This window comes from Xyrauchen texanus, chromosome 36, assembly GCF_025860055.1.
Source record: "Xyrauchen texanus isolate HMW12.3.18 chromosome 36, RBS_HiC_50CHRs, whole genome shotgun sequence".
Lineage (NCBI taxonomy): Eukaryota > Metazoa > Chordata > Actinopteri > Cypriniformes > Catostomidae > Xyrauchen > Xyrauchen texanus.
Genome location: NC_068311.1, coordinates 26,457,326 through 26,481,246, shown reverse-complemented (window position 1 = coordinate 26,481,246; position 23,921 = coordinate 26,457,326). Strand labels below are relative to the sequence as shown.

At 38.0% G+C, this 23,921-nt stretch overlaps 1 protein-coding gene across 2 annotated transcripts in view; it reads right to left on the bottom strand.

Moving 5' to 3' along the window:
• The window catches only part of LOC127629686 (cell adhesion molecule DSCAML1), a 171,421-nt gene that overhangs the window by 138,019 nt on the left and 9,481 nt on the right, over window positions 1-23,921 (bottom strand). For both annotated transcript variants that reach the window (XM_052106891.1, XM_052106892.1), the window contains exons 2-3: window positions 16,262-16,582; window positions 7,109-7,255 (exon numbers count right to left, since the gene is read on the bottom strand). In XM_052106891.1, the coding sequence (XP_051962851.1) occupies window positions 7,109-7,255; window positions 16,262-16,582 (468 nt within the window). The remainder of the gene's footprint in view (window positions 1-7,108; window positions 7,256-16,261; window positions 16,583-23,921) is intronic.

Here is a 23,921-nt window from a genome sequence, read left to right as displayed (position 1 = left end):
ACAATGCCAGGGGGTGCTGAGAGAAAATTAGTAGAGAGGGGGGTATTAGGTTACAAATGGGGGGAGTTTATTAGTCATATTAATCAAATTGATCGTTAAGTTCCATTTTGCATAAAAACTTCTAGACATGGAATATATCAGTTCTCCATTATACAGGTATATGAAGTAGGGGGGGCGTTCATCCAAAAATGTTTGAGAACCAATGGTGTACAGTAAGAACGTGCATGCAAACACGATCAATGATGTCCCACAATATTGTTTGTCTTGTGACTGATGTCCTAACCCAATGCTCCAGGTTTGAATGTGCAGAAACACAAATGGGATTTGAGAGCTATGGTGGAGGGCAACATTTTCACCTCTGTTTTTCGGGCAGATGGCTTTAGAAGACTTGGAATATAGTTTATACGTTATACTAATAAATTTGATGGTACTTTTATAGTATTTCTGTCATTATGAGACCTTAAAAGGCACAGTCACCATTACTTGTCTTGCATGGGAAAGAGCAGCTTGAACATACGTTAAGAAGTGGCATTCCACAAACGAAGGTTATGAAATGATGAAAGTTGAATTTTAATTACTAGTTTGCTTAGTCTGCATATAGTGCTTGCCTAAATCTATACATGCATATAATTACATCTTGTCTTCAGCCTCCTTAGTGTGCTTTATTTGTAAGTTTGTTTCAAATAACTTAAAATGTCGAGCTCCTGACTTCATGATCTAAATTCAGCTCTTTTATTCAGTCTTGTTCCTCTGAGCTTTCTCAGTACAAGTGTTTAGTTCAGAGAAGTATGTCCAGGTTGGAGTTTATGCCCCTCTCAGCAGGGATTTTGTCAGCTACTCAGAATGTGTTTGTGGCATGCGCTTAACTGTGAAAGCATTGGACTGTGTGTGTGTGTGTGTGGCACCATGGTGGTACACAAATAAATTTAAATAAAATAAAAAATAACACATCGATGCATCCTCACACCTTTCTTATTACGACTGTCGTTTCACACTCGTTGTCATGGAAATAAGATAAAACTCACAGGGGGAATTCACTAAGAATGAAATGCACCCGGTAAATTTGATGGTTATTTGCAGATCAGGAAACGGTGCAAACACGGCCACACGCTGAATGCACTTTGCATGCACTATTCTGAACTTGTGGTCTGACACCAGACCACTGTGATCTGACACACTCTTCCGGGACTGTAGAGCACCAACTCCTGAATAATAATTATGTCATCATTTACTCACCCTTGTGTTGTTGCAAACCCATATGACTTTCTTTCTTCCATGGAACACAAAAAGAGATGTTAGGCAGAATAATAGTGTCAGTCTCCATTTATATCCAATGTATGGAAAAAAAATGCATTGGAAGTGATCAGTGACTGAGACTAACATCTCTTCCACAGAAAAAACGTATTAATATGGGTTTGGAACATCTTGAGGTTGAGTAAATTATGATCGAATTTTCATTTTTGGGGAACTATTACTTTAAGGCTTGAGATTGGGGTCAAAATGCATAGATTGTTTTCCCCTTTGTCAGTTTTGCATGGTTTTCCTCAAAGTGCCAAAGCTGATGTAGAACTATGACATTACACACACACACACATTCACAAACTGCACCACTATTTGAGATTTACTGCAAACAAGATGCAGTTTTTCCTCGCCCTTCAGATAAATAGTCCTATCAGCATAATGATTCCACATCGCACATGCTGACATGCTTATTTCTTTTTCCATTTCTGATCAATAATTTAGCATCCCTCCATCTTTTTTGCATTTAATTAAATTCACGTGGGGAATTGCCTGGGTGTTATCAGCATCATCGATGTGGGGTGTGGGGGGGGCGGGGTATTTGGAGCCAAATGGCCGAATGACAGACTGGAGGTGGAGGGAGACCCCACTTTCACTTCTATATTATTGTGTGTGAGTGAATGTTTCTAATGTACTGTAGTTTTGCTTTTATGGGTCCTAAAATAAAAACATACACACACACCAAATAATACCTATTTCAAATCTTATATTGCCCAATTTGTAATTCTTTCTAAACAGTTTCTAAAACATTATCCCTTTCTTTTATTGTTGGGACAAACAGGTAGTCCCGCCACAAACTCACACCATTGATTCTTTGTTTGGTTTATTAAAAGTTGTCGCTTTATTTAAAAGATAATTGAAAACATTACACACTTCTTATTTAAGGTTAGAATTTAGGTTAGGGTTATTGTAGAGTCATTATAATTAGCTTAATTTTAGGAACAATAGAAATCAGTGGGAAGTCTTATCGAGAGGGTGAGGTCTATGCGTGTTGGCTGGGTAAAGTGAATCTAAGTGCTTTCAAAAAAATTAAAAATTCTAAAACAAGGGTAGACTAATGACAGCCAGTGTAATTGAACCTGTAAATCCAGCTTTAACTCCTCACCACTCGGTCTGATCCTCTTACACATCTTGCCATCTTAAACATGAGTCACACAGCAGAAATCAGCTTATTGCATCACACACAGACACTCCTGAACCCTTTCTCTCTCACACCACTTGCAAAAACCTACCATGATATTATTATGAGTTGTTGTTGTTGTTATTTGTTTGTTTCGTTTGTTTGTTTGTTTTTTAGACATGGTACAAAATATGTGTGCTGTGTTTGATTCTAGGTATTATATAGTACCATATTAATACCATGGTATAAGAATATGCTAATCATACAGTAACATGGTATATCTCAAAGTACCATGGTATTTCCATCATTGCATTCAGTGCGATTAATTATATAAAAAAGAATAATAATGCAATTAATCATGTTCCCGGACCGTAACAAGGAATATTACAACCACTGGAGCAATTCAAGCTAGAAGAACCACCTGTTTTCAGCAGGGGGCAGTATGTGAAACTCCAGCTGTAAAGGCAATGTGCAGCAGTACAGACTTGCTTGACATTAGCTACAACACATGATGAGAATTCGTTCTTGTGTTCAAACAAAGATGGACAGAGAGCAATTCTGAATGAAGATACATCGAGACATTTTACTATGTTTCAAACTACATTTTACTTGACACAGCAACCTAAAACGCTGTGTTTATGACACAATGCAACCAAAGAGAGATGCTCAAAAAGCATCTTTCTGATGGATGTGTACAATGACACGTCCAAAGAAAAGCCCTTATAATAAATCTATCTCGAACAGATTGATGATTTCAATTGCAAAATGAATTGCTTTGAATTCTAGGCCAATGGCTTATGTTCAATAATATGGAAATAAATAATATTTTAACTACTAATCCCACTTTTTGTATTGTCTTATCAATGCTTTATGCATCTGCCACAATAATGTAATGTACTGTATTTTTATTGTTGAAATGCTACCACCACCATGCTTCACCGTTGGGATGGTATTGCGTAGGTGCTTTTTTTATGGGTCTTGCACTGAGAAGAGGCTTCGGTCTGGCCACTCTGCCAAAAAACCCAGTTCGGTGGAGTGTTGCAGTGATGGATGTCCATCTACAAGTTTCACCCATCTCCACGTGATCTCTGGAGCTCAATCAGAGTGACCATCGGGTTCTTGGTCACCTCTCTTACCAACCCACTTCTCCCCTGATTGCTCAGTTTGGCCGGGCGGCCAGCTCTGAGAAGAGTCCTGGTTGTTCCAAACTTCTTCCATATAAGAATTATGGAGGCCAATGTGCTCTTGGGAACCAATGCAGCTAAAATGTTTTTGTAGCCTTCCCCAGATCTCTTTGCTCTGCAGGCAGTTCCTTTGAACTCATGGTTTGGTTATTGCTCTGATATGCACTTTCAGCTATGAGAGCTAATATAGACAGGTTTGTGCGCCTTTTCAAATCATTTCCAATCAATTAAATTTGCCACATGTGGACTCCAATCAAAGTGTAGAAACATCTCAAAGATGATCCAGAGAAATGGTATACACCTGGGCTAAATTTCAAGTGTCATAGCAAAGGGTCTGAATACTTATGTAAATGTGATATTTCACTGAAATCAGAGAGTGAATAAAAAGACAATTTCAGGGTTGGTCTTAAAATATGAAAGTACGAAACAGGTGTGATTGGGTCATAGGTTCACTTTTACAGGTCGGGTTTCGGCCTTCAACTTAATGCACGTGCAACACAGTTAAAGTCTACTACAAAATGTGTACGTCATGAAAAACTAGTAGGACAAATGTTAGCTTTAGTCCTGAAGAAGCAGATCATTTCAATTGTTTTGTTTAGCTTTCAGTTGATGCGCTGGTAATCTTTAAGCAAAGAGTGTCAGAGTCAGTTTACAAGAGCTGGAAGTGTGACCTTCTGTTAATCCATTAAAGCGACTGGTTAATCAATTAAGTGGGAGACCACGGTCAGCCACAATAATGCAACAAAATGGAGAAAAGCAGAAAAAAAAAAAACAATAATGCCACAATGGGATCAGTCACACACACATAAACACACTCTTTCAAGGTGTACATCCCAATGGATGCTTTCCCATGATCCCCTCATATAATGTGAATGACCACTCACACATCCGCATCTATGACAAAAGCGAGGGGAATCCAACCATATCATCAATCAATACATGCTGGAAACCCTATGGCCCCTTATACTGATACACACTGACACAGCAGTTAAAGCGAATCAATGAGCGTTCCTGTGTGAAGGGCAGGCAGACGCACACCTCCATTGAGAAAGATGAAGTGAGAACAAGAAAGAGTGACTCAAGTGACTGATTCCATCTGACTTGGCCGGTGTACGCAGCACCTATTGATTTTCCAATCAACATATCAACACTTACACACTCCGCTGCTTGAAGTAGAATGTCTGTTACTCGAGGAACTGCTACCTTGTTTAAACACACACACACACACACACACACACACACATTGGGGTTCCATGTTTTATGGGAACTTTCCATAGACAAATGGTTTTTATACTGTACAAACTTTATATTCTATCCCCTAACCCTAACCCTACCCCTAAACCTAACCTTCACCAAAAACTTTCAGCATTTTTACATTTTCAAAAAACATAATTTAGTATGATTTATAAGCTGTTTTCCTCATGGGGACTGACAAATTGTCTCCACAATGTCAAAAATGTCAGGTTTTACTATCCTTATGGGGACATTTGGTCCCCACAAAGTGATAAATACACGCACACACACACACACACACACACACACACAACACACACCCACACACAATGGACTCATGGCAGAATCCCTTGGCAACCAAAAGAAACAGCACTTGTAATTTTTGGGTGTACTGGCTTTATGGCCTGAACCCAAATAAAAACAAAACAAAAGATGGGGTAAAATTAAAGTAAACTATGTTTTCTCAAGATTTTCAAACAACGTTTCAGTAACCAAAATATCTCATGGCAAGTTGGTCAGTCCAAATTTTTTCAGCTGATGCCAAACAGATGCTAGCAACCAGAGTTTATGTTCACCTGAAGTGGTAGCAACAGTTCGCTACTAAAGCATTTACTGTTGGGATCAGTATCAGGCAATACATTGACAAAATGTGACCAATAGTGTCATTATGTATCACTTAATAATCATTTTATGCTAAATACCACAGATATCTCACAAAAAAGTGTTTTGATTGAGTCTTTTAGATTATGTTTAGCTAACTGTGCTAACTGGGTCACTAAATGATTATTTGTATTGCATGAGACAAACCTCAACAAATTTCACCCTGAAAATGACCTATAGATTTTCCTTTTAACAAAAAGTAATTTTATAATTCACACACTGCACACATACCCTATAAGATAATGTTAAAGATAAGTATCATCTATGTTGACAGTACAGCCCATTGCATGTCTTTATTTGGCTCCATTTTGTTGAATTGTCCCATTTTTCATTGTGTCTGCTCCATTCAGACAAAATGGGAGACATTGAGGAAGCCCAAAATGAATTAAGACTGATTAACCGAGCTCCCCAAGACCATAACAAAGATGGAAGGGTCCCCCAGCTAAGCTAAAAACAAGGACAGGGTCTTCATCTTCATTTTAATTAAATCTTCATTCAAATGCCTCAGATGTGTATTCAATGAAAACACAAAGAGCACAAACACAAATGCAAATCCAATTCTATGGTTCTTCATTTATTTATTATTATTTTTAGAGTATTTGTTTTCACATTTGCTCTGTTCCAGAATATAGTAAGATGCCTAGCTAAACAGTATTTCAAGACTACCGACCTGAAGGTCAGTAGACAGTAGAAAGCAAAAATGTGCTGCCTTATAAGACACTATTTTTCCCTTAATTCAAAGGGGCCATTCCCACCGACTACAATTTTGCTTCAGTTTGCTTTTTTTTTGTTATTGTTTTTCAATGTAAACATGCGCTTGGTGGACATCTTTAACTGTTGCACCATGTCTTGCTGTTTTTCAGTGTCTCATGCAGGAGCTCCACGTTTTTAAGACACTATGTCAATTTAAACACAATGTATCTATTACAAATGCATCCCAGGACACCTGCATTCTAACTGCGTCTAACTTTTTTCAGCACAAGAATGTGTTCGGTCTGAATCGCTCCTATGGCAGCTTGTATTCTATTCCAGATTCATTCAAGATACTGGAGTAGAGAGAAATATCAGCTATAAAATTTTATTTAATAGTGAAATGAATCAATTAAAAATAGTTCCATGTATTTCGAAACTTACTATTTTAACCAATATGTGTTTGTGTGCTGTCTAGCTTTTCTTTAGCTTAAGGATGCATCATTTTGAAACGCCCCTTAAAAGGCATCTCATATATGCGTATTTAGTCAGTAGACAGCAAGGCAGCTAACTGGGTTTTGGAACAGAGCAAGTGTTAGCATGTAACACCTACTCCTTTGGTCTAAATTTTTGCAAACACGACCCTTAAAACCATTCTTCCTACATCGTAATCATTCTTTACACACTATTTGGACTCTTGAAAAATATCCATTGCTGTCTTTTCACACTCTCAAAGAAGAATGACCATACTATCCTTTACATGACAGAGCAAAAAAAAAAAAAAAAAAACTGACACAAACCAACAGGTGCAACAAGCCCTCCTGCACTATTCTGGGATCCAACATTTATGCTGGGAAAACATGGCAGATTTCAAATCAACAGTTACAGACACAACAGTCCAACTTAGTCAAGAATGTCTTACCTGGGACGATGGAGACAGTGTCCTTTTCCCAGGACACCACACTGACATACTCCTGCACAGCAGAGGGGATGAGGCACTTGAAGACGGCCACGTTGCCCCGCATGGACCTTTGGTCCGCCACGCGAACCGTGTAGGGTTCCCTGAACACTGTTTTTGAAAGGGTAGGAGAGAAACAGATGTGGGGATTGTAAGTTTTGATTATGATTGTGGAAAAGAAAGGGAAGACAAAAGGTTTCTGGTTCAATACAAGTTAAGCTCTATCATCAGCATTTGTGGCATAATGTTGATAACTACAAAAAAAAAAATGTCAACTCGTCCATTTAATATTTAAAAAAAAAAAATATGAAAAGTGAATAGAGCCAGTCCATGAGCATTCAAATACACACTGTTTTAAAAACTATAGCCACAAGACGTAAACATTATAGGGGTTTTAAGCTCTGAAGGTGTTTTTAAGGATTTCCTGTTTCAGTGTTCCTGATTTTGCATTATAGATCTCATGGTGTAAATAAGTTGGCTCTGAAATGTAGTCTTACCAATCATGTCACCTGTGAGTAAAATGTTGCGTTGATACAAAAATTCTATAAAAAACAATAGCTTTGCAAAAGTAATTTATCATAGTCTCCAAAAAATCTCCAAATATCCAAAAGCCTCTCCAACCAAATAAAACATAATAACTGAGTAGCACAATCAGCGGGAGAGAGATAAGAGGAGGATTCGGGGATGCCAGAGAGAGAGAAAGAGACACATACGTGTGTGTCGTCAACGTTTGTTATTATGTTCCAGTTCAGTTTGATGTTAAGTTATATTTAAAGCATTGTTGAATGTTGATCCGGTTTCCGTTACAGTTCCATTCTGTGCCATTTGAGCCATCATTGAGTCTGTATCATGTACTTGGTCCCATCTCCTGGTGGCCATATGGATCCCCTCCTCTAAGTAACGCTATTTTATATTTTATGTCCTCTTCATTTTTCATAACTTTTTATGCGAAAACGCTGCATATAAGCAAAACCTGTTTCCAGGTAACCAGGTACGTCAAACACATGTACTTATCTATTGCTAAAACAAAAAGGCTGGTTGTATTATACTCTTTGAGAGCTTTCCAACAAAATATGGCACATGGCTATTTAATCAGTTTGATGTTTTTATTGATTACAATATGTACGTACAGTGCAAAAATATTAATATGTTATCAAAACGCTTGAAAATACATTTCAAAGCACTTGTTCAGTTTTGGTCATAATGTCTACATGCACTGTAAAGTACAGCTTCTAATCTTTAAAATGATACCTCTTACATGTTGGTCAAGACTGTAGTAATTCATATTTTGATAATAATTTTGAATGATCAAATCTGAGCTTAAAGGGTTCAAATAAAAAAAATGGAATGCAGATAAATCGCTGACTATCACACTAACATCATATTAACACGTATACTGTTTACATCTTGCCACAAACTGCGCTGTTAAACTAAATATCAGAACACTTGGTTGGACACATACTGTGTCCAATCAATTTAGAGGACTGGGGAAACAAACTGTTTTAAAAACGAATTTAGAGCACTTAATATTGCATTTTGAGAAGAAGTAGGAATCATTTTTGTAAATAGTTGCTAAGAGAGAGGCCTTCTATAAATCACCCTGGCCATGCTTACAGACTTTGAGTGGATGACCCCGCACAGCCTCTGGAGCTGTCAAAAACATTTGCCCCACAGAAGGAACCCTCTCTGCACCTGACAACCATAATCCTTATGCAAAATCAATAGAGTAGAGTGCGCAGAAAGAGTGGGGTTCGAAAATTTAATTTACAGCCGAGGAGATCCTCCTACAGGACAGGGCAACAGGGGAACACGAGCAGATTAAAGGAGGCTCTGAATTTCATTTTAATTTCAGGGACTCAATTTGTTTTCTGTTTTTCATCAACATCTATTTACTTACGGATTTTAATTTCTGCCTCGTTTCTTTGGGGAAGCAATGTGACACGCAGAGAAAGGGCATTTCATTCACAAACATGACGGCACAAATTTGATCAAGCAGTTGGGGGATGTTTTCAGGGAACTCTGTGGGTTTTGCAATTGGGTTCATGGCCAAATCAACTCCTCTCCTTTTCTACCCCATCGGAAAAGAGGGTGATTACGTTAACGTTGCATTCATCCGCACTGGCGCTCTGAGAACACCCATCCCCATCTCTTTTCACTCGCTACCTCTATTTCTATATATAATTAACGCCTGGCTTGCGGGTGAATTTCCTTGGTCATTAATAATGGTTTCTGCCAGGTGCCAGTGTCACCCACAGAGTGCAAAATCTGTGTCCTTGTCTGATATGATGTCTCGAATCGTTGAGTCCAGAGATAGACTGCATCCCCTTATTTCTTTCTGCTAAAATCATTTTCTTTATCAGTATTTTTGGCTTGCTTTCCAGTAAATATATATATAAACATTTTTAAAACATGATAGATGTATACTGCTCAGTAAGTAGTCAACTAGTATTCCATTAATAAATATAGCCACAGTTCATTGGTGTATATGCATATATGTAAATGAAAGACATCTAAGTAAGTAAATGCTGGCTGTGTATCTTTGGCCATTGTTAACTAACCACCTTCTTACTGATTTAGATGAGATTTGAATCAATAGAACAAATCAATAGAACTCCCTATTACACTCAGGACTCCATAGTCTACAAATAATCATTTATTCAGTCATTGATTGACTGTGAGTCCCTGGCCTTATTGAATTTCCAAAGATAAACTAACTCAAACTGGCCCTATTAGCTAGTTTTATTTTCACCTCAATCACAAATCGGATGGAAACCATTACGCTGCACCTGGCATTGGAAAGCTGTTTTACAGCGGTCAAAAAAGCGTAAACAAGACAAAACATCTCTAAAGCTTCAATAATGCATGCATAAAATTCACAGACGTATTTGCCGACAACAATAGCAGAAAGCATTTTTATGGGTAAATGACTCTCTGTCTTCATGTGTGGCATCATTAGAATGTTACTGATGCCTGACTGTACTCATCCGTTGCTTGGAAACGGACTGAAACATGGGCTGGCGCTCTCTTTTTCTGCTTTCTCGCACACCAGGAGGACCGAGTCCTGTATCACTATCGTTTAAATAATTAACTCGAGAGAAACCAAATACAGCATTTACTTATTCATGATGCGTGATGTATAAAAAGGGAAAAAAGAACCAAACTGATTAAGAATGAGCAGGTGAATAGTGCTTGTTAATGTAATGGTGAAGAAAAAATTAACATGACCATCAGGATGCAGGAGCCCTGAGAAACAAAGGGCTGAGAAAGAAAGGAAGTGTGAGTGCATGCCACAGCGCACCTGTCAAGCTCACAGCAAGGTCTGTGTTTAACCCTTAAGCTGACCTTAAATAAACTCAAACCACTCTATAGAACAGACTTTATTACTCTGAGACACGATACTGCTTAATTATTAATGTACAATTGAGATTATACACATGATATATGTAGTTGATAAGACTGACTTCATCAATTTGTATAATTTTGACTTTGACACTTGATGTAAAACCAATACAGGCTAAGAGCAAGTTCAAAAGCACACCTTTTGATGTGTGTTAAAGAAATAGTTCACCCAAAAATTAAAGTTGCAATACAATGGCAGTTAATGGTGACTCATTTTAAAATTTAAAAACCCAAAAGTGTCATAAATGCAACTTATGCATCCTATTCCAAGTCATACGAAGTCATACGATAGGTTTTTAAGTATTTTTCAGTGAAAATATTGATGTCCGTGAAGCTTGTTTAAAGTGACTGGTGAGTTTACGAGAACGACATGAGGTAAAAAAAAAAATTTTTTTTTAATTCTTTAAAATAATGTAATTTTTACTTGTGCAATAATTTCATTTAAAGGGGTCTTATCATAATATTATAATTTTATGATCAATATTAGTCAATGTACTTTTTGTGTCCACAAAAATAATATTAATAAAAAATTTGTATGACCTTTTCCTCTCTCTAACACTTTTCTGTTTTTGTGACTTTAAAGGGATAGTTCACCCAAAAATGAAATTTCACTCATGATTTGTAGAAAAATATCTGAGCTCTGTAGTTTCATACAATGCAATCTTCAAAAACCACATAAAGGTAGAATAAAAGTAATCTATATGACTCCAGTGGTTAAATCCATATCTTCAGAAGATATAAGATCAATATTTAAGTAATTTTTAAGTAATCTCCACTTTCAGTTTCACATTCTTCTTCTTTTGTTTTTGGCAAGTCACATTTGTTGTATCGCCACCTACTGGGCAGGGAGGAGAATTATAATAAAAAAGGACTTAAAAATGTATCTGATTCTCACCCACACCTATCATATCACTTCTGAAGACATGGAGTCGTATGGATTACTTTTATGCTGCTTTTATGTGCTTTTTGGACCTTCAAAGCTCTAGCCACCAGTCACTTGCATTGTATGAGCCAACAGAGATATTCTTCTAAAAATATTTGTTTGTGTTCAGCAGAAGAAAGAAAATCATTCACATCTGGGATGGCATGAGGGCGAGTAAATAATGAGATAATTTTCATTTTGGGGTCAACTATCCCTTTAAGACTTTTATGTAAAATGAGAAACAGCGCTTTTCTACTCTAAGCAGGCTTGCTAAAGAGCCCAATTTGGTTCACGAGACAATCCCAGAAATGTGCCGAACAAACTCTTAATTTCGGCCTAAAATGTTCAGGGTTCTTGTTAAAAAATAAACTTCAGCCAATTTTCTGAAAAATATGCAGAGCTGTAGGTACTACACAGCCAGGAACAGTGCAAAGATAGGTGGACTTTCCCACTCTTTACTCTTGGCGTTAATTATTCAGGTGTTTAGGAAGAATAGTGTTTATCCTATTTCCTCATTACCTCACCGTGTTATGTTTCTGAAGACAGAATAGCCATTATTGTAGCTTGAATGTGGATGATCACGTATTGACCTCTCTGATGTCAGTAAGTTGAAAAAGTAAAGAACAAGCCATGTTTGCATCTTGTTTGATAAAGTCATTTCTGTACAGAGATATGTATTTTATATTGTAAGTCATATTGGTAAGAAAACATCTGCCGAAAACATAAATGGAAGGCCATTAACAAAGAGAGATGTAAGACTTACAGTATAGTATAGTTTAGCCTGATTAGTGTGTCTTGGAAAGCAGCATGAAACATCGGCTAAAAATTACCTTGTCAAACGTACTGTACACACCTGTCTCTTTGGAAATGGGAATATGGGTATACAAACAATTGCCAGGCTATGAGTTGACATTGTGAAATGGTAAATGAAAAATGAACAGGAACACATACACTCATTTGAAGCCCTCATAGGGAGATTTTCATAAATGTAGAGCTATCCACACAGGTGCCCGTGCTATTATTGGCACAGGATCAGCATGCAGGAGAGTGGGTGAGAAAAGGGAGGGAGGGAGGAAGGAGAGAGAGGGAGAGAGAGAGAGAGAGAGAGAGAGAGAGAGAGAGAGAGAGAGAGAGAGAGAGGTGTCATACAGTGAGCTGTCTGCTGTCATCATTCTCCAGTGCCACCTGAGACACTGGGTGCCACACCCTGCCCCTCCTCTCCCCGTACCCATGGTAACCCATCAGTGCCAGGAGCTGATTGGCTGGTGATGCAGCCCCAGTACTGGGTTATTCAGGGCTCTGTGTGGGTTGCTAAGTCCTCCAGCAGTTTTTGCAGCATCTCAGCACTTAATTGATTAATTAGAGTAATTATTTGAGGTGAAAGTAACCCCTGTCTTGTCACTGGTTTGTAGGTAATACATTCCATCCTCTGAGACTTTAATGTTAATCCGGGTAAGGTGGAAAAAGTAGCATGGACCAGAGTTTCCGCTAAGATATTTTGGTGCTGGCCAGCGTGTCTGGAAATGATAACGTTTGCATGACAAATTGGAAATATTCCGGTCATTTAATTTAGGTGTTTATTTTGCGCCATAACATGATGGACAATACATAATAATGTGATGTAATAATGACACAAAATGGCAAATGTTTGTTCTATATAGCTGCTTTTGTATATAATAAAAAAAAACGCTGTCATGGAATAAGCATCTAATTAAAAAAAAAAAAAAAAAAACATCCACCAGGGAGCAAAAGCGGGCAAAGCAAAAAACAAAAAAAAATTTGCCACATGTCCTTTTGTTTACAAAGAAATATTAAAATAACAAAAATCATTGTCATGTCTAGGACTGTGCAATATGAATAATATGCTTCTATCTGACACGCTCATCTGTGTTTCATGTGAGCATGCAAGTGCGGGCGAGTCCAGCCGGCTTCCCAAAATTTACAGGAAAGCCAGAGCAGGATCCCTTGTGCTACTTAATCACTTTTGACTCAGGGAAAACCCTGAAGAGACAAAACATCTCCACAGAAAGGAACGACTCCCAAACAAGTCAAGAAAATGAAGAGGAGCTTGCTATTAAAACAGGTGTGACATCAGATGAACTGATTTATTTTTAAAATCATGGTTACCGAGAGACAGTGTTGGTTGAAATCTGATTTCAAAGTAATTACTCACTGTAATCTAATTACTTCTTAGTAAAATGGTACTGTAATACATTACATTTTAAACTTTTGTAATCTGATTACTTTTACTGACATTATTTTTAATTTGTTGAGTGTAAAGTAACTTTAATATAAAGTAATTTGTAATGTGATTACTTTTAATTGAAGCAATCTGATTAAATTTGTTAAGTAATTTGTAGTAGATTACTTAGTATTCATTTAACACTGCAGTGAGGCATTTACAATGGAAGTGAATGAACATTAACAGTGAATACACATTAAAATACACATCGTTTCAAAGGTTTTGCCACAAAACATTAACATTATACAGTTTAACATGATTTTAGTGTCATAAAATCACTTCCTAACCTTATCTATGTAAAGTTTTATACAATATTACAACTTTGTTGTCATGACGACATAATGTCGGTAAACCCTCTAATCTTGTAAATCCCTGTTTTTATCACTCTTAAATCATGTTAACATGTATACTATTTATGTTTTGTGGCTATAATTTTGAAACACTATTTTATCATTTTATACTGGCCCCATTCACTTCCACTGTACTTACTGTAACGGCAATTTTTGCTCATTTTAAATAAACAAGGGACGAGGCAAAATAATTTTTTGTGGTAATCAACATTATGCAACAAATGCTGTTGACTGAGCTTAACTTGTACTGAAACCGGAACATTCCTTTAAATGAGTTGTCACAATATGAACCAACTATTTCTTTTAAGCTGATTGTAGAGCGGAGGGGGGCGGGGCCGGGTCGGAATATCACGCGCCCGGTCCCCAATCGGCCTGATGAGGCGCGCGAGGGATAAAGGCGGCCGGTGACGATGGTTCGAGAGAGAGAATTACGGGCATGTCCGTCATGTGTGTTTATGTTTGTGCTTTCTTATGTTAAGTTTCTCATTAAAATATAATTTATGTTGACAAGCCGGTTCTCGCCCCCTCCTTGCCCATCCTTTAACCGTGTTATTTATACACTGATGTTATTTATAAAGGTGTGAAATCAAAAGAGTCCTTGATGTAGTTATTTCTGGAAAATTTCGAGTAGGAGAACATGTGTGTGTGTAAGATGGGAACTCTAGGTTAGAGGACAGATGGAGACTTGGAGACAGGAGGGACACTTGCACAGGGACTGTGCCGGCTGGCATAAGTGTGTGTGTGTGTGTGTGTGTGTGTGTGTGTGTAGGGGAGGTGTATGGATATCCCTCGCTGTTGCTGGGTGGCCAGTCCCGCTCACGAGCAGTGACCTTGGCACATAGTGGGAGGGTCAGTCAGCCAACTGTCTGTAGCGCCATGTGCCCGTCTGTGCACTGCTTTTTAAAGCAGCCAGGTCAAAAGGCCAGCCACTGGGACATCCATTTGGCACTTACATTCTTATTTAGGTTAGCAATATGGCGAGCACTACTTCTGCTGTTACTGCAGATGTTAAACTCAGAAGACACGTTTCACCTGTACCATCACGTGCCTCCCCTCTGCCACTGTGCCTTCGTTGACTGTGCTCGTTTCTCTCAACAATATGGTGCCGCGAGAGAAGCTGATGAAAAGCAATGCCATTCGAGTCTTATAAATAAGTGTGCACATAATACTAAGGATATGGACAGACAGGTGTAAGTAATTATTTATTAGTCCAATGTGATTTGGAGTACACTTATTACATGGACAATCCCCCTGGAACAACCTGGGGTTCAAAGGATAATTCACCCCATTGTTAAATGACAATTAAATTTATGTCATTATTATTATTGACATTATGGTTATATAAAATTTTTCCTTTTGAAACTTATATGAAACATACATTAAAGAACGTTCTGAATAAATCCATTGTCTTGTGATATTGAAAGCAGGATAGTCCAGTAAAAAAATGCTTAATAGTCAATGGTGAACAATTCTTTTACTGTAAATGAACCTTTCGTTCTATTTCAATTGGACTAAATTATTCATTCACGAATCAGACTGATCCGGTTCTCTAGTTTGCTTTTGAACAGCGGTTCTTGAGATAATAGCTCACTTGAAGGGAAGGTTTTCAGTGAATAAAGACTTAAATTTGAGTCTGTTTCTCACACAAAACTATTGTATGGCTTCAGAAGACTCAGAATATACCACATGAATCATTTTGACTATTTTTATAGTGCTTTTTGGAGCTCAACAGCCATGGTTGCTGTCAACTGTTGTTGAATGGAAAAGACCACTGATGATTCTTCACATTGCAATTTTTTTGTTCTACAGACGAAAGGAGTCATATCATAGTCATATCACACCAGGGTGAGTAAATAATGACAGAACCTTCGTTTTTGAACTATATTTAAGTGCCTTCTTCACAAATAGGGCACAAACAGGGGCAAAATCGCTCATGGCCTGCTCTTTACAGGGTTTGAACCAAAGGCCTTGCAGTTGCCAGTTCTTAGCTTCAGCCACTGTAGATGATAGATAGATAGATAGATAGATCGATAGATAGATAGATAGATAGATAGATAGATAGATAGATAGATAGATAGATAGATAGATAGATAGATAGATAGATAGATAGATAGATAGATAGATAGATAGATAGATAGATAGATAGATAGAGTCAGTCTGTCAGACGGATGGATGGATGGATGGATGGATGGATTGTATCTTACCTGCTTTGACACGGATGCTAGGGCTGCGGATCTTGCCGGCCTGGTTCTCAGCAGTGCAGAAGTAGTCATTATCGTGAATGAAGCTGTTGAAGGCAGAGGGGGAGAAGGGGTAGAGCTGCAATGTGCCATTGGCATGAACATGGCGGATGTGTGGCACGTCGTAGATGTCGTCGCCTGTGGCCAGGTACCAGCGGAGGACGGCATGGGGGGCGCCACCTGCAGGACAGGGCAGGGACACCCCCACTGAGCTGGAGAAGGTCACTCTCTGCAGGGAAGCATTCACAAAGTACAGCCGCGTCGAGACCACATCCTCGCTGTGCACTGGAAGAGAGACAAGACGGTCAGTCGCAAAGTCTTATTCTATTCTTAACATCAACACCTGGACAGGTAAAAGGGGAATCCCATGTGACAACAAGTATAACGCACAAGAGTCAATGAAAAAGTGTTTTCATGTTGGTTTCATATGTTTTTAAAAAAAAAAAGGTTTATACCAACTGAAAAACGTCAGATGGTACAACCATCAAGAAAAAAGTACTAACATATTTTTCCATGCCTTGTATAGCATACACATCTGATTTTCAAAAACAAATTTTTTATATGTATTAAGTAAGGGATAATCCACAGCTATGTGTGCGTTAAACTATTTTCTATCAGGAAGACTTGCAGACTTGAGTGAGATTTAAGATGACATTTATTTGATGAATATAAAACAGAAAAGAAATGTCTTTCTTTGGCATAGGCCCCGTCTGGCGGTCCGAAAGAAGTTGTACTCGGAACCGTCATATCCTGCCGGAGATAGGAGGCAGGGGCGAGGAGCCTACCCCCATGCAGGACGGGACTCAACTGGTGGTGGTGGGGTGGTGGAGGTTGCTGTGTTAGCACACTGAAACAGCAATGTGATAGATTGTGAGCAGACTTATAAAGCAACGGCTTACATGTGATTGGCTGGGATTTACCCAGCTATTGGTGCGATGATGTACAGTTGCTAGTCTTCCTGCTAGAACTACACTGCACTTACATTTAACGCATGATGTGGAGGCAAAGAACTGGCAGGTGCGAAGTGCATTTAGCTATTTATTTTATAAATTAATTTAATTAATAATTAAATTTAATTCAATCTGGTTACATTCTCTCTCTTCATCCTCCGTGCAAAACAGATGAATGTCAAACCTTACATTGCTTTGTATAAGTAGTAAGGGGCTGATGAAAACTTTGTCTTTTCCGTGTTTCATGTAGAGCTTCTCGGTTGATTTAAAGATGGCACAACATGACTTGATGAGTAAGCACAACAATATAGAACAGTGATTAAAACTGACTGGAACTACCCGTGCATTAAACGGTTTTAACGCACGCATTCCAGCCAATCACAAACAAGTATTCGAACAGACCATGGTATATATATTTGCAATTAATAAACACCAAGACGTTTTCTGGGTAGTTGCACTGTTAGACATTGTACAACCTGAGCTAACTTTGCCATGTCATAAAAAGCTCAAATTCTGTGATATTTTTAGAGACTTACTGACCTTGACTTGGTCTTGACCTTGACTTGTTTACATGTGCAGTTATAGTCGAGCTACAGTGGGTTTTTGCCTAGTCGAGCTACAGTCTTCATCTGTCTGTCCAGATGGTTTACTTGTGGTTGCACTGCCATTATTTTGGACACTTATTTGTCATTGACCGACAAATGAAGAAAATTAATGTTCCTTTATGTTACTGTCCTTTGATTGGCATACTTTGTTAACCACATCATAAAATAAGCATTGTGTATCACTGTGGCTAACCTCCACCTCACGCTCATGTTGAGGGCTGGTGTCTGTCTAGCAAAGTGCGTGCCCTGCCTCGTTCCCATTGGGTCAGTACAACACAAACTTTCAATACAATGGCAGTGTATAATGCCACACTTTTAAGCTAAAAAAAAGGTCCCAAATGCATCATAAAAGTAGTCCATGCGAATCATGCGTCATATTCCATTCATGAATGCATGACAGAAGCTCGTTCACAATGGTATGCGAGTTCATAAGAGACCTTTCGTTGTTTTTAGCACTAAACAACGCAATTTCTTGCATGAACGTGTACTGCTGTAAACAAGCACTGTAAACGCATGACTGATGTCAATATTTTCACTGAAAAAGTACTTACATTTTGGGTTGTTTCTTACCAAAACCGTATCATATGGCTTCAGAAGACTTGGAATATGACTCACTATTCACATGGCACTACTTTTATTGTACATTTGGCTCCTTTAAGTGACAAAGTGAAGCACTACACACGGTTCCCTTTAACTAACCATCATCCATATTTATGTTCTTGACAGATGCTTATCTAAACTTAACCCAAATGTCAGTGTATCAGCGAAGTTGTAGGGCAGTCATTAAAGAATATCACTAATCTATTATGTGTGTGGAGTGAGCCATGCTGAATGCTGCCATCTGATAGGAGAATAAATAGGTCAGAAACCCCCGCTATCTACAAACCTCTGACAGCTAATGTGAACCATACTTTTATACGTTCTTGGTATATTACCAAACTTGGACTGAGGAAATAGAAAAAAATTGGCTGTTGCATAAATTAACGTGCATGCTTATTTAGCAGCGTAGCTAATGATGTCCTTCAAAGGCAGCGTTTTAGTGATTTAGCATTATGGCTTCTCTATTATCTGCAGGCTCTATCACGGATTACATGGTTCTGGTGGGATGGCTCTGTATCTTTTTGTATTGTGAGAATTGCTTAGCTCAGCTCTGGCTCTGAGCCAAGGGAGACACAAGCCCAAAGCAAGAGAATTTTCTTCTAAGGCAATTACATTTAATTAATGCCCCCCACCAGGTTTGTGTCAACAATGCTTGGATTAACCCCCATTCTTGTGAATCCCATTGTGTTCCAAAGAATAATGGTGACATGCTACAATGGCATTAAAGCCAACAGGGTGCTATAGATAGGTAGACTATATTGCCCCACAAAGCCAAAGTGCAGTTACTACCCCATCACTGAAACTAGATACATGAATATGATATTCTCATTAACGCAACGTGAAAAGGGAAATTATATATTATTTAAATTGTAAGTATTTATACCTAATTATTGTTCTGCTTATTTTAATTACAAAAATAATTGTACAACAGCATATTTTTAATGTACATGGTAATGGTAATGGTTATGGAAATTAGAATCATCTGTAAAATCAATTAGAATAGTAAAAGTAAATATCAGGATGTATATAGGAAATGAAAATTGGGTGGTAATATGTGCTTAAGCGTCCTAAATATAATGTCCTAAATATATATTTACACAAGTTTCGTCAGAATCGCTCACTCTTTTCAATGGCAAGCAAAATAAAGCACATTAATAATATTTATTTGGAATAAGAGAAAAAAACTCAACAAGCAAAACAAATAGAATGGAAAAAAACATGAAAAAAGTGATGATAGAGAATCTGAGATTAGAGATAAAGACTTTACTGGGTAAGGTGGGGGTTTGGATTCTCTCTCTCCTTCTCTCACTCCATCCATCACTCTCTGTCTCTCTCTCTCTCTTTTTATATTCCCATAGAACATGAAGGGATATGTTATGTGATTGGAATTTGTACACCAGAAGCAGAGAGTTAAATCCATATAATCTCCTTTCACATTTAACACACACAGAGTCTTCCGGTCTGATAATCAGAGCACGGTGGAGGGCCTATTTCGCGTCCCCTCTCACTATGGCCTGTGAGGAGGGCAAATTATGGAGGTGGGTGCAAGCCAGGGGCATGAGACAAGACAAAACCAGGTCTAAAGTCAGGAGAGGGGTAAGATAGGTGGGGGACAGAGTGGTGGTAAGGTGGCACCAGGACTAAGGTTACAAAGAGAATGCTCTTTTTCATTGTTCACATATTGGGTGAAATTAAACATGAACTCACTTGATTAAATTTGTACAAAGTCTAGACTGAGCTGCGCAGAGGTGGAGAGTCTGATCACAATGCAGTGCCAGAGGTGCACTGACAAAGCTGGGGGTTTCAAGCCAGTATTTTGACCCAAGCTTCTGACCTCTGGGATCCAGCTTTAGAGTTAAACAGCAGAGATCCCTGAAATGTACGTTCAAAATGGAGCAGTCCCTGGCTGCTGTCAGACTTAAGTGTTATTTGGGACAAGCGCAGTCTATACTGGTTTCTGAGCTGTGTCAAATATAATTCTGAGACCTTTTCAGAACCATGGACAGCGATCGAGAGTGGTCCCTAAACACATTTCAGCACTGAAAACAGTTCCATTCCCCTCTTTGGAAACACAACATAAAACCAAATGTAAAAACAAAAAAAACATTTGAATATCTTTACTCGTTTGTTTCAAAGATTTAAAAATATCACTCTTATTATTGGATAAATAACAACAAAATACAGCCTCTGTGCAATGTCACCAAATATAGATGACTATAGAAAGCCTGCATGACAACACATCAATTTGAGATCTGTTATATATCTTTAGTAGATCTGGACAAAACACTCAGAGAACACTGGGAAATATGGTCATGTTCTTATTGAAATGGTATGAAAAATAGGTCAGCTGGTTGGCCCCCCTGCCCCCCACTCCCAACAACCCCCTTTACAGATTATAGCCCAAAGCATTAACCCTATAACAAAGATTGCAATATCTATAATCTCACAGTGGGTTTCTGGGTAAGGGGTTGTGGATCCAGGAGGGATGACCTGGGGGTATTCTCCCCCTGTCTAGGTGACTAGGGTGGGGTTAGTCTGAAGTAAGGGAGGGGGAATACAAAAAAAGGCCACAGTTTTGCAGTTAGTCCTCTACACCACTTGTGTCGCTGTTAGCGGTACTACAGGTGTGCAAAGAATATCATGCTTTAAACAAAGGTACACTAGTGACACCTCAGACTTTCTTGATCTGACAAACTCTAATCTGGGTTACGTTTACTGTACAACAACGTAACTCACTGCTTAACCAACATAATACGATCCATAATAAAATCCATAATAACTATGTCACACATCCTTCGTTCTAACTATGTTGGTTCAAATAGAGCTGTAGTTAATGAGCTGCAATAGTGAGGTTTCCGTCTATATTAGACTTTGGGGTTCCCCCAACGCACTTAAGCAGATACAACTAGTTAACTCGATTTCTATGAGCAGAACTGTATGTTACGATATGTTTTCTGAGTTACTGTTTATCTGAAATAATCTGCACTTATTACTTTGAGACAGACAGATATTCTGCACACAAAGTCTACACACGTTTTCTGCTATTTTGTTGCATCACATACTATGGGAATTATCATTAATACAAGTTTCCTCATTTATACACAGAATGCGCCAAATGGCCTCTTTTGAATTGTGCGTCAAAATGACCAAAGAAAAGATGTTTAATCAGGCTAAATCTGTTAAACAAGTATCTCCATTGGCCTTGAGAAGTGTCCATCAAAACCGCGTATGTCCCGCCCTTATGCTTTGAAGAGCGTCAACTATATACTATCTATAACATCACCACCAAGGTAAAGTATTTCTTCTTGTTCTTTTAAAATAGTGTTAAAATATATACAACTATGAAAGGAGTCCAAAAGCATAGATTTGTGTAAATAACAATATTGTTTTCTTTTGTTTGTTTAAAGTGAAGTGAGGAGATTGCCTACATTGTGCTGGCTCTGTGATTTCCCTGACAACCAAAGCATTCATGCATGAACAATGTCAGGTAGCATTAAAATGTAGACTATACCAGACATATACGGTTGCCAGAGTTCCATCTTAACAAAACCATGAGTGAAAGCTAATTCAATTTATGAGTTGGACACGAAAATGCGTCTTGAAACCAAACTTTCCACTCAACAATATAGAAACTAGAAACCCTAGTCATAAAACTTATTTAGATCTAAAATAGTAAGTGAAAGCTCATATTATATCCAAAAATAAATTATCTCGCAATCCATGACCTACCAACTGAATTCTGGGAAGACGAACAGTTAGACTCGAGTCTGTGACTGGATATGCGCCATTGGAACCCATGATAAGAAAACCGTGTATGTCCACGTTCGCTTACAAAAATCCAATTAGTCCAATTAAAACAACGAACAGTTCACTAACAGATGTGTAATGATACAATTCTATATATGGTGCTAAAGGTGGTTATTATGTTATTTTCTATTAATTTAGTAATCTAGAAAAGAGTTTTACGTGTTCTCGAAACATTTTCTGAGATACGTGCCTTTCAGCAGACACATTTTTTACACAGAGAAAATAGCATTTATTTGAGGGTCATTCCTGGGATTCTGTAGAATTCCAGGCCCCCAGACTTTTTAAAGTAGTGGTTCACTAAAATGAAATGTTAAAAGCTTTTTTCAGTATTTGATATGTCCACTATAATAAATTAAAATAATTATTACATTAAAATAATCTTAATTCAAAAAAATAATCTTCTTTCTATTTTATACCAAGCATTTTGTCATGTCCCTGAGGAACTTGACTGAATTTGTACCTAGAAAATAATTAATAGAATGTGCACACTGCCTATAATTTTTGTCATTAATGTAAACACTGACTTGTGTTACTTTGCTGAGAAAGATATTTTACTGAAAAATGCATGATTTTTTATAATAACCAGGCTATAAACTTTTGTCCATCAATCTGAACTCAACCCCATCACACCAACCATTTTCAATAAACCAGCCAATAAAAAGTTTGGTTCAACCAATATGTGACATTATTAACAGAAATTACATCATTCAGCTTTCTTCAACTCTGTGGTGCAGAAAAAGGAAATATTAAGAAATAATGATAAGAAATATCATAATTTGTATTATAGTATTATAGAGTATTATAATCAGAGGGGTATGGTCAAGTTTAACAACTCAAACCCGTCACATGAATACAAAAATATATTTTAATCTACATATATATATATATATATATATATATATATATATATATATATATATATATATATATATATATATACACTCACCTAAAGGATTATTAGGAACACCTGTTCAATTTCTCATTAATGCAATTATCTAATCAACCAATCACATGGCAGTTGCTTCAATGCATTTAGGGGTGTGGTCCTGGTCAAGACAATCTCCTGAACTCCAAACTGAATGTCAGAATGGGAAAGAAAGGTGATTTAAGCAATTTTGAGCGTGGCATGGTTGTTGGTGCCAGACGTGCCGGTCTGAGTATTTCACAATCTGCTCAGTTACTGGGATTTTCAAGCACAACCATTTCTAGGGTTTACAAAGAATGGTGTGAAAAGGGAAAAACATCCAGTATACGGCAGTCCTGTGGGCGAAAATGCCTTGTTGATGCTAGAGGTCAGAGGAGAATGGGCCGACTGATTCAAGCTGATAGAAGAGCAACTTTTGAGGCGGATGGGCTACAACAGCGGAAGACCCCACCGGGTACCACTCATCTCCACTACAAATAGGAAAAAGAGGCTACAATTGGCAAGAGCTCACCAAAATTGGACAGTTGAAGACTGGAAAAATGTTGCCTGGTCTGATGAGTCTCGATTTCTGTTGAGACATTCAGATGGTAGAGTCAGAATTTGGCGTAAACACAATGAGAACATGGATCCATCATGCCTTGTTACCACTGTGCAGGCTGGTGGTGGTGGTGTAATGGTGTGGGGGATGTTTTCTTGGCACACTTTAGGCCCCTTAGTGCCAATTGGGCATCGTTTAA